Genomic DNA, 12,286 nt, shown 5'->3' on the forward strand with positions numbered 1-12,286 from the left:
AGTAATTTCATTAAATACAAATGTTACTCAAACAGGAGAAGGTTGTTTTATTTGCTGAGAACTATTTCCAGCCATAATTTGTGCTAGTGAGTATTTCAAGCGGCAGGATGGTGAATGTGGGATCGACGCAAAATAAACTGCAGTGCATTACAAAGGTCATTGATGTGTTTTTTGTTTATACTTTTTGAAAAATAATGAAGCTCTGTAGAACAGAGGAATAGGAACTATAGAGTGCAGGCCACACAGACATCTGTTAGACAGACTGACTAAGAATTCAGGTGCTTTGGGTGACAGACTGGGCTCAGAAGGTATTGAGAGATGAACTAACACAGTGTTGACTTTTGGCTTTTACATGTTTTAGTTTTTGTGAAAAAATGAGAGCCAGTTAGCTTGCACGTAACCAGACATAATCAAAATTAGCACTGTAAATAATATTCATACCTTTTTCCATTAGTGATGGCATCATAGAACTCAGGTCACTGAACTGTGATTCAAGAGACAAGAGAAAATTAGTGAACAACATTATTTTAACATGATTTGAGCAACTGGAGCAGATTTGAATATCTTCGTTCGTACCTCTCCCATGACAGCGATGGGAGTTTCTCCAGTAGCCTGAGCCACACGATGTTCGACCAGGTAGAACATGTACTCATCATACAGCAGGCGAATCAGGTGGAAAGAGCCAAAACTGGCTGCACTACGCAGGGTCAGGTCTCTGATCACCATGGAGCTACAGGAAGAAAAAAGAAAACAGATGTCAGACAGCTAAACCAACACAAGTGCTTAATTAAGAAAATAAACCAGACTGATGGAGTGATTTTATCAGTACACAGCCTCACTATTCTCCCCTCATACCTATAAAAGGACCATTTGAGCAGGAACTGGCGTGCAGCTTTGGGGAAGCTGGGGCTGCCCTGGTGAGGCTTCAGGACCTGAGAGACCACATTGTCCAGCCAGGTAGCCCACTGGTCCAGAGAGCTCTGCTGCTGCAGGGTGACCTTGAAGTCCTGCTCCAGGCGCTGAACCACGCTCTCATCACACTGACACACCCAGGATGCCTGCTCCTGTAACACACAGCGAACACATCAAAACACATTCAGCAAGAAAACATAATGCACAGCCAGAGGTGGAAAACACAGAGAGAGTAGACATAAACAAGTCTTGTGCAACATGAAGCTTTCAGACAGGTTTACCTGAACATTAGCAAAGTCCACACGGTTTAGGTCAGAAAGCATCTGGTTGATCTGGGAGGTGTTCTGGAGGACAGCGCGGGCTGCCTGGGCCAGGTGGTTCAGACTGGTGTAACGTCTCAGTGTCTGGGCAAAGGCACTGACCACCGCCACCTACAACACAGTGACAGAAGATCCATGATAGAGCCTAAAAAATGGTGTCACTCTTGGAAAGAGCAACAATTCATAAATGCACAAGATTTGCTGACATACGAGTGAGAAACTTTACAAAATTAACATAAAAACTGCATTTTCTGCACACTAGAGACACATTATAATATCATAATTTCCATATTTTTTTAATTTGAAAAGGGTGATCAGAGGTTTGGTTGTTACCTTGGTGCGGATAATCTCTTGAGGAAAGTTGGTCATGGCGTTAGTCAGCCAGCCCTCCAGACTCTTGGCAAAATTACGGATGGCCTGAGTGAGAGTGCCTGAGGAAACAGAGCAGCCTGGATTACAAACTGACCTCACTACATTTAACTGTACATTTAACAAGCACTGTGACCACTTGAGTCTTCTGTATTTGCTTTTTACACAGCCGACTGAAACACAGAAGACTCAAGTGGTCCTGAAACAGAATAAAAGGCAAAATCCCTGAATGTGAGGTTGAATGTGGTGTCAGTGTATTACTAAAGCAGGATTTGCATGGGGACTAATATTACCTGGTGACCTCTAGCAATCTGTATATCCATGAATCATGTGTGAATCTGCCGTGTCTTGAATTTGTAAAGTAAAAATTCCACCGTATATTACCATCATATTTCTCTAAACACATAGGTCATGTCATAATATTTAGGGCTGTATTATTTTCCTCAAATGTCAAGAAGTAAGGACTTTTATTATTTCGGCTCATAGTATGTTTAACAGCAGCCATCGTCTGTTTGGAGATCAGCTGTACTGACGTTTAATAAAGTGATAAAAGAGACGGTTGGAAGCAATGAAATGAGCTGCCAACGCATATTTAACGCATACAGAAAGTGTGCAATTCAAACAAAATCTTAACTATATTAATCATGTGCCTGCTGAATAATAGATGCTCTGCTTCAAAAATGTTGATGTTACAGGGAGCCCTGACATCATGTTCATGAGATTATGTCAGTAAGATGCAGCTTGCTTTTCAGTTGGTAATGCATAAACATAAAACATAAGCATGGGGTGGTAGTATATAAAACACATAATGCTGTATTGCTGTCATTATTGTGTGCATCAATGTGATTCCAAAACAGTTGTGACACCGTAAAACATTAATAAAACAGAATGTGTTAATCTTCGGATTCTTTTTTAGACAGATATTTAATTGAAAAACTGTGCAAAGACAATAAGTTCAGTCGTTTAGTAAATAAATGCTTATTCTGAATTTAGTGCCAGGAACACAGGTTAGGACACGGGTAAAAGACTGGGAGAGTTGCGCAAATGGTGAGTTGTGATTGTATCACGATGAAGTAATTCACAAGCAAGGATGGGGCGAGGTTTACCACTTTGTGAACCACTTGATTGTATAAAAGATATTACTACATGGGCTCGAGAATACTGTGTAAAACCATTGTTGGTAAACACAGCTGGTAATCAAATTATTGTATTCTGTTTCTACTCATGTTTTACACAGTGTCATTTTTTTAAGAATCAGAGCTGTATCTTATCAAAATCATGGTGAATTAAAAATATCAGTAGTACTGACTAGGAACAGGACGTAGCACATCAGGGATGAGGATCTCTACCAGAGCCTGGTAGAGGATGTGGTCACAGCTCCTCATCCATAGTCTGACCGGTTCATATTTACACAGAGCCACCAGCTTCTCTCTAGGGATCATACCCTCCAGGTCATCATCACTAAACACAGACAGGAGGGGAAAAAAACACAGACCCAAACTGTAAATAAAACTATCCTCAACTGAGTAGTCCGATAAAAGATAATGGTTTTTGACAAATTGATGAAATAGAATATTTCATTTATCTCAGACACTTCATATAAGTGTAACAGTAAGTAGTAGCTTTTCTTTATAAAACTGGAGCCTCAGCTCTTCCCCTTAAGGTGATCTGACCTGTTGGGGATAGTGGTGCTTCCGTCACTAGATGGCGGTGTTGAATACCAAAAGGTCTGCCAGAGTTTCTCAATGTAGTGGAACTGGAGGTTCATCACCACATCCAAAGTAGCCTGCAGGAGAGCAGCGAGGGAGGGAGGGGGGATTGAATGAGAGGGAGGGAAGAGTGGAGGGAAAATAGAGGGAGGAAGGGGGGACAAAACATACAGAGCTGAACCATGGCAACCAGACACACAACAAAGTTTCTACAGGCAGGCAGGCAGGCAGCCTCTCGCTCAGTCCGGGCCCTCCTGGTTAGACAATGAGCCAGCTTAAACACAGCTCCCTGCACATTAATCATCAGGAGGACTCTAAAGGCCAAGTTTATGCTTCTTCAGACTTTTTTTTTAATGACTTGACTCTTTTCCCCTCTTTTTTTAAATCTTGATTGCCTCTCTATAGCAAATAATCTCATAGATTTATGCATACATTTTAGTGGCGGGTTGCTGACCTGAACTAACTCATGTGACTTCCTTTTTCCTGTTCCTATGTATCAGAGGCTCTTAGAAAGCAGAGACGAGTGAACACAGCAAGAGAGCAAAAGGAAGCAGTGGCAACCTGGTGATTCAAAATGATAAGCTGCAGAAAAACCTGCTTCTTAAAAAAGAGCATGAACAGATCAACTTAAAACCGCTGAATGTAAAACATAAAACCCAACGCTGGAGAAGTTGTTTAGGAAATGTGAGCCTGACTCCTCATGAGACAGAGGTTCAACTCTTTTGTTTTTCAGTATATCTCCACACTCAGCGAGTACAACGCTATGACCCACACGCCGTGCCCACTGATTCTCCTCTTTCTCTATCTGGCAGGACATGCACTTGCTGCTGGATCTTGTTACACAGCGGCATACACTTCAATCACATGATATGTTTTTGCTTCCTCTCCAGCCGTTGCCATGACAACCTTGTTTACGGTTGCCCCGGGCAACAGGTCAAACACAGAACTCCAAAACAAAAAGGAGAATTCCCCATCCCCTCTAAACAAGAGCGTTTTGCCTCCGCACAGGAAAAACAGCATGCCTCTGATAAAAAAAAAAAGTGTGGAGGAGAAATAACACATGTTCACGTGCACAGTCACAGGCAGACGAACAGCCTGAGCCACATTTTAACCCCTCACATCTGTGTGCGCACATACACCAACACTTTGTTTTACAGTGAGCTTTATTACCCTCAAAGTTTTATTAAACACCTAATCATTTGTGTTAAACATTAATTTAATGGGCTGACTGATATCTAATTGTTTGACTGCTGTTACCATGACGTTAATAAATATATTCCTGACAGTGCATGCAAATTTAGAGTAATTTAACTGCACGAAAGTAAAAAAAAGAAAAGATGTTTAAGTTTATGCTTTGGCCAACTTGTTACCTTTATCTCTGTGTGTAACTTAAATGATGCCAATAAAACTCCTGGCTTATGTGTTAACAGGTCACTGTTGGCTCACAAAAGAGGAGGAAAAAAGTAAAATGCATAAACATTAAACACACAGAGGCAATGAGAGCTGTGAGAGTGACAGAAATGCGCTAGCAGACAAAGACAGGAGCCCATGTGCCTGTCCGCAGACAAGGCAACACAAAGGCCCAAGGGGAGGCCACCACAAAGACACCAAGATGTCCACCCAGCGCGCTGAAAGGTTAATTGGCATGTCTTGAAAGCTGCACTGAGATGAAAAGACAGCTGGAACAAAGGGAGCGTGGTGAGACTGGACAAGGGGAGGGCAGGGATAATATGATAAAGCCAGAGCTTCGCTGCTTTAATCACAGCCTCTCTCCTGTCTGTAAGCCCCACAAATTTTAATGTTCAAGATTATTTCTGCTCCTCTCATCGCCAAAACGTTTCATTCTTGTGGCGGTTATTCTTCTGACTTCTTAAAATCATGGTCTTGTCATGAGCCTATGAATTTAGCTCTATGCTCTTTTGAAATATCATTATACACAATTTCTTCACAGCTCTCTCACAGTTCTTCATAGTCAAAGCTGGACACTTGTTGACTGCACTGGTTTTATTTCACTGGGTCATCTGTTTCATGTTGTTTATCTGCCCTTATTAAACCAATTCACCCTTTCACATTTTTTGAGTACTTTTACTACATTTACTGTGAGTAAAGTCCTTGTACAATTGGCTCAAAATAAATAGCAGCAGCAGTGATTATGGTAATGAAGGAACATGTCCCCTTGTGCAACAGTGCGACTCATTCATATGTTTTTAATAGTTTTTTGGACAACGTTGAGCTTTATGGCACAGAGGAATAAGGTTGATGAACACACAGGGAGGGATCAATCTAATACTGGTTTCAGTCTTTTAATGAAATTTGTTAATAATAGGAAAATATCAGCAGGTCAACAGCTCAATAAAACATAGTTAAGTGTATCTAATGAATACATACGTCCCATTCTAATTTACAGTTTAATAAGTACTATAAATAGCACTGTACAGTTTTATTGTTGTTACAATATCCTTATTTCCATTCTGGACTGATGTTACAACTTAATCTCTTACTCTTCAGTCTGATATTAGGGTGTGTTATGCTAGTGGCAGCTAATGTAGCCTTTAGCGGCTAGCCTTGTAGTGTTCAGTCCCATCTGACTTAATGGACGCCCCTTGGGACGATGCATCAGCCTTGACACAGCTCCCTCTGACGCCTTTCCCTCTAAAGTTGATATGTTTACACTAAATTCATATTCAAACTGAAGCTTAAAATGTAAATATTTGTAAATCTTTCCTAAGGTAGCAGAAGGTCTAATAAAAAAAACAGAGTGGTGCTTTGAAATGACATACACACCTCACAGTGGTCTCTGTAGAGCGTCTGCAGCTTCTTGATATCATTCATGTTGATGCGCTCAGGCAGAGGCTGGCTGCCCAAGTCAGGAGAGGGAAATGGAGGCAAGGTGTGAGCCGTATCTGCAAGAATGTAGACTGGTGTCAATCAATTCACTCACAGACACACAAACACAAACACACACACACACAGGCTGGAGAAAGAAACTATGAATACTGTGACAACTGTATGGGTATTGAATGGTAATACAGAAACACATGCTATCCTCCTTTATTCTCCATGATACATTGGTGAATTATGTGTGCGACTTCATGTCACTTAAATGAAACAGCGTTAACAGAGTTTCACATGGTAAAGGGTGCTAATTCCCTTTCTTGAGAGTCATTGGTACAGGATGTCATTAATTAAGAATCTATGTAACATCGTGAATACTACTAACATTACAATTATTGCTTATCCCACTTAGGTGACACTTCTAAAGCCCTGAAAGATATTGATTCTGTTCCACCAAGCAACAGAAATATTATCCAGAATTGTTTCCCAATAACCTCCCCAGGAAACTCTTGAATAACGGTCTCAATAGACAAGATGGCTGACATCTTACAAACATGACAGTTATTACATGTGTTTATAATGTGTTTGGTGGTCAAATATGATTCCACTGTGATTTAATAACAGCAGAAAGAAATAGAAGTGATAAGAATTTAAACCACTCTTCTGATTTAAGTGTGACAGCAGTTGTTGTGGAAGCTGACCAGGTCTTGCCCTCACCAATGTACTGCTGGTGGTGTTGGCTCTGAGCAGCCACAGACTGCTCTGGAGTGCTGTTACAGTGCTGAGAGCTCCCACACAGGCTGTCTGACATGCCATCCACCTTCTGAAGAGGCTTGAACCTGTACAGACAGTGGAAAACAGGACATGTATGTCAGCAGGGTTTGAAAGGACAGGGAAAGCAGGAATAAGACAAAATGTGCATTCAAGTGCTTGGATTACCATATGTTGCAAACCATATAGATAACTCCCAGCTAAAAACACCATCAACCAGAGTGTGGTTCATTAATGAAATACCAGGGGTGTATTTAAAAAGTAAACATTTGTAAACAGTTTGCAACATTAATTCCTATTGGTGCATAATGTTTTTATTTTGAGATATGTTTGCCACAGTTTGAGGTGAATACACAATGGAGCTGTGACCAATACTTAATGGAGCTGTGACCTACAGTGGCTCTAAATACACTGCTCAAAATTAAGGCAACACTTAATCGTCACAGTGTAACACCAAGTCAATTAAACTTCAACGATATCAATCTTTCTATTTAGTAAGCACAAGTGATTGTGAATCAATTTGATTTGCATTTGCAAGTGGACACCAGAATTGGCAGGTCCGCCGATGGCACCCTGTTCTCGTCACAGATGAGAGCAGGTTCACACTGACCAAATGTGACAGGCGTGAAAGAGTCTGGAGAAGATGTGGTGACAATGCTGCCTGTAACATCATCCAGCATGACTGGTTTGCTGTAGAGTCAATGATGGTCTGGGGAGACTTATCCTTGGAGGGTCACACAGACTTCAATGTCATAGCCAATGGTACCCTGATTGCTGTTAGATACTGGGATGAAATCCTCAGTGCGATTGACATACCTACGCTGGTGCAGTGGACCCTGAGTTCCCCTCCTGGTGCAGGACAATGTCCAGCCTCATGTGGCCTGAGTACGTAGGCAGTTTCTGGTTGACTGCGGCAATGATGCCATTGCCCTCTCATTTCCCTGACCCAAATCCAACTGATCAACAATGGGACATTATGTATCGATAAAATCGACAACGCCAAGAACGGTCACAGGCTGCCCAGGTGTTCACTGATTCCCTGATCAAAGTCAGGGAGGAGATCCCCCAGGACACCACCCGTAGAGTCATCAGGAGCATGCCCAGACGTTGTAGGGAGTGCATATAGCCACTATTGTGTGACATTATGAGTTGCTGTGATAAAATTCACGGAAGTTGGATCAGTCTGTGATTTCAATTCTTGATTTTCAGTGTGATTTTGAATCCAGCCCTCAATGGGTTAAAGATTTTGGTTTCCATTGACCGTTGTTAGGTCATTTTGTTCTCAACAAATTATACAATGTACATCAGTAAAACTATCAGCTTGAATAATTAGTTCATGAAGATCTGATGTGTGTTTAAGTGTTTCCTAAATACACATCTTTTTGAGCAGTGTAGTACTAGTGTTTTGCATTTTGGATGACCATTACAAAGTGACTTAGTAGCAGGCTGGAAAGAAGTATGACAATAACCTATCTGAAAGTCTGTTTTTCACTTCCAACAGGTGTGGTCAAATATGTGTTTTGTTTTAACTGCAGCCACACCATACAATGATGTCTCACTGTACTCAAACACCCTGGAGTACTTTGACATCAGTGCAGCATGGTGAGATGTTCAACCACAAAAGTCAGCGACCACAAGAGTATTAAGTTACAGTTCACAACTTAAATTCAGTTGTTCGCTTGCAATGTTCTGTGAGAATTTATCAAAACAGAACATGCAGAAAACCACCTATTTATCACAATACCTGCAGCTTGCACCAACACTATGCAACAAGTGTTTTTTTTTAATAAAAAAAAATTAAAAGCCCTGTTCTAGTGTTTGGTTAATATCTTGTATTATTAAGGGTGAGGAAACCCATGGGCAGCCATTAAAGAAAATGAAAGAGGCGGGGAAAGAAGATAAAGAACTTTTAAAGGAAAGGGGGAGATGGCAGACGAAAGATAAAGCACAGCAAGTGGCAAAGTATGGGCGATGACAGGGATGTATCACATGGTAATTATCATCAGTAATAATAAGAATGATCTTCATTCAAAAACACTTAACACTAACTGTTGCCAGATGAAAATGACCAACAAGATGGCATTTGATGAATAGAAACTTGTGACAGCAAGACAAATTTAAAGGAAAGGGGAGGAGACAGGTAAAACTGTCAGACAGAGAGAAAGTGCTGACCTCTGTTTCTGGTGGACAGGCTGCTGCCTCATGGCCATGTACTGGGTGTCTTCCTGCAGCCGGTTGAGCGGTGAGTCTGGCTTCACCCGGATGCCATAGTAATGATACTTAGAGTTGCCTCTGGTAGATTCAGTGAGAGAAAAGCCAGAAACCAGTGAGGAGGGTAAGACTTGCCATCAGTGTAATCACTATCATTATCCTCTTCCATCAGCAAGTCTCTAATGCCTATAAGCATCATCATACTCGTCACATCTATAATGGTTACATGATTACTGTTATCAGCATCATCTGCATCGGCAACAATCTCTTCCTGTTTGTACCTGGTGCCGAGGCGGCGGGTCCTCAGGCCCATGAACACGGAGCGGATGAGCTTGCCGAAGGAGGCTGCATTGACCGGATCCAATTTCTGCTCCTGACAGTGCCGCAAGTAATGGTTATACAGGGAGCAGCGGGGCAGGCTCACTCCCTCCGCTGTCTCATAGTTGTCCAGCAGCCACTGCAGCTGAAAACACACAGAGAAGATGACAGTCACACAATTAGCGAGACCCAATGGATAAACTCTTCTCTGTGATAGTCACCTGGCCAGAAATGAAGTGCAGCATCTCATTATCACATCAAAAGGAGGATGACACACACCACACACACATCACATCACATGACTACCTATTTTTGGAGGTTAAACACCAAAGAGACCATTGCACTCCTGCTGCGGCTACATTTAGGCTTATATGTTTTGGGCTGAAGCAGCAAGAGACTACAGCGTGAAGAATGGCTGATTGAGTGAACACTCAAACATCTGAAGTGCTATTTATTCTTTTGCCACATATCCAAGATTGTCAATATTGGGGAGGAGACATCATAGCGTTGTCTATAACAGAGCAATCATAAAGAATTTGCATAAAAAGCTCAAATGACCAATTTGCAAATCAGATTCAAAGCAGACACTTGAATACCATTCATACAAATGATGAGGAGATTGTGGGAAGACAGCTGATGTTAAGCATGGGAAAGATTCAACCAAAAATGTATCTGGATAGAAATACTACTTGGTCCTCATTTAAATGTCATAAACTGAGTGACAGCCTCACAACAAGAGGGAAAGTTAAAATAGCGATAAATTTTTGTCAGAGTGAGTGCATGTCCTGGTGTATCTAGAGGTGAAACGAACAGAAATCTTGAAAAATCAATGATTTTAAATTCATGCAGAGTATTAAGAAATATATTCAAAATGCATTCATAAGCAAAAAGTGACAGCAAACCCAAGTTCAGATCAAGGAGGGAAACTGATTGAGGAAATTATGCGTGTCAGTGGGACAGTGCAGAAGGTAAGTAAAGCTAGCAGTAGGCAGTGTGCTCAACCTTGAAGAACACACTGTACACTTTATTTTTTCTTTGCTTTTTTCATTTTCTCTCATGTACTTTTAAAAAAAGTTCCTGGTTGACTTACATGGCTGTTGAGCAGGCTGCTTTTGTGACTTGCAATTCCTTCAGACTTTTGGAGGTTTTCAATCGCCATTTCAAGCTAAAGAAGGACGAAGCATGCAAAAAAAAGTGGACACAGAAGAGGGAGGAGGCAGAAGAGTGAGAGAGAAAGAAAACAAAAAGGGGACAGAAATAAGCAGGGGTATATGAAAAAAAACACACAGAAAAAAAAACAGATAAAGGAAATAAGACTGTTAGCGAGCAGCCAGATCTCTGCATTTCGATTAAAATCTGTCAGTATTGCAGCCAAATCCATTATTGGCTGACAAAAGCATGCAAATCAAGGGACTCATAGGGTTAAGCTGCTCAGTGAAGGTTTGCGGTCAGACACTCTAATGTATGCAAATAGGAACCACAAATAGGGGCACAGGTCACGTCAAGTTTGGGGACACTAGGTCAACAATGCAAACCCCCACCCTGCTCCACCCTCATGATCCATCAATTTGACTAGAAGACAGATGAGTGAGTTGTAACTGTGACATAAGCAAAAGCGCTATGGTATAAAATACACTGGCATATTATTCTGTCTTTGGACAACAGAAACATAATGGAGTCCAACTGGCGTGCAAAGTGAATGACAAAACCAGGGACATTCTGTTGTGATGTAGAAGAAAATCAAGTCAAAAAGAAAAGCTATGTGGTACTGCAGCCAAACTGGAGACACAGAAGAAAAGGAAAAAGAGGCAGGCAGCGTTCCAAGCCTTAAGAAGGCTCCCGAGGGCTCATGGCCAAATGGTAATGAGCCCCAGGGGTTGCTTTGTTTCACAGGCCGCTCAAGTGCCTGTGAAAACCTCTGAAACAAGGCAGCTCTGAATTATTTAAGCCAGTGTCCCGATTCTACAGGCTCTTTGCCCTGTACTGCTCTGCTCTCTCTGTGTTAACGGTAGAGCCGGGAGGCCCCAACTCAGGTTGCTGTAAACCCTGTGTGTCCCTGCCTGCCTTTCAGGCTTGTCCAGGAACTTGGCCAGTCTGGACACAGGCTCAGGTGGCAGCGATGACAGTAAGTGGCAGCGTGCGCCTCACTGCACCGTATGATAGTGAAGTCCTCTGCTTAGTAAGCCATGTTGTACTAAGAGTTAGTTAGAATAAAAACTATAATTTGGAATAGCTGGTGAGAAAAGACAAAACATCACCCAAGTGTATTAGCTCAGTCATCAGTCGCAAGTGGGTGTAAACCTCCGAATTACAGTTTGTTTGTGTTGCTGACTCCTTTATCCCTTTCGGTTGGAGAGGCACCACAGAGAACATTGTAATGGGAGTTGCTCACCATAGCTGAGGAGGAGCGAGATGAGTGTGATATATGGTTGCGGCTTCCCTCCATACTTCCTCCATGGATCAGGTAGGTGCTGCCGCTGGATATGATGTGGCTGCTGCCTACGTCCATAGCAATCCCCACCATGCCATGAGGGGGCACCCCACCACTGGCAGAGGAGACCACCGTGGTGACGTGAGCTCCACCGGCCTGTGAGTCAAAGTAGGTTCCCCCACCACTCTGCCCATACAGCTGAGCCTCGGGGTTGTAGGAGTAGGCCGTTCGGCTAGGGACAAATCATTGGAATTAGCATGCAGTGATGTCATTCAATAATGATGAAAAACATTTATAGTCTTGTGATTTTCACCTCTTTGTGCAGAGGAAGTTTTACACAGACAACAATATATCTGATGTAATCAAAACATTTGGTATTGCTGGATTGAAAGCAAACATCAAATTGTGGG

The 12,286-nt window shown here is 42.0% G+C and overlaps 1 protein-coding gene across 7 annotated transcripts in view; it reads right to left on the reverse strand.

The window, feature by feature from the left end:
• rfx2 (regulatory factor X, 2 (influences HLA class II expression)) overlaps positions 1 to 12,286 on the reverse strand; it is a 34,420-nt gene that overhangs the window by 3,479 nt on the left and 18,655 nt on the right. For 6 of the 7 annotated variants that reach the window (XM_037115555.1, XM_037115558.1, XM_037115553.1 and 3 more), the window contains 13 exons: positions 11,838 to 12,108; positions 10,536 to 10,610; positions 9,409 to 9,590; positions 9,089 to 9,208; positions 6,863 to 6,984; positions 6,095 to 6,213; positions 3,275 to 3,387; positions 2,911 to 3,062; positions 1,566 to 1,663; positions 1,194 to 1,343; positions 856 to 1,064; positions 577 to 730; positions 442 to 484 (listed from right to left, as the gene is read on the reverse strand). In XM_037115555.1, coding sequence (XP_036971450.1) covers positions 442 to 484; positions 577 to 730; positions 856 to 1,064; positions 1,194 to 1,343; positions 1,566 to 1,663; positions 2,911 to 3,062; positions 3,275 to 3,387; positions 6,095 to 6,213; positions 6,863 to 6,984; positions 9,089 to 9,208; positions 9,409 to 9,590; positions 10,536 to 10,610; positions 11,838 to 12,108 — 1,808 coding nt within the window. The remainder of the gene's footprint in view (positions 1 to 441; positions 485 to 576; positions 731 to 855; positions 1,065 to 1,193; positions 1,344 to 1,565; positions 1,664 to 2,910; positions 3,063 to 3,274; positions 3,388 to 6,094; positions 6,214 to 6,862; positions 6,985 to 9,088; positions 9,209 to 9,408; positions 9,591 to 10,535; positions 10,611 to 11,837; positions 12,109 to 12,286) is intronic. The other variant, XM_037115557.1, reaches the window with a different exon arrangement.

Source organism: Acanthopagrus latus, chromosome 11 (assembly GCF_904848185.1).
Source record: "Acanthopagrus latus isolate v.2019 chromosome 11, fAcaLat1.1, whole genome shotgun sequence".
Lineage (NCBI taxonomy): Eukaryota > Metazoa > Chordata > Actinopteri > Spariformes > Sparidae > Acanthopagrus > Acanthopagrus latus.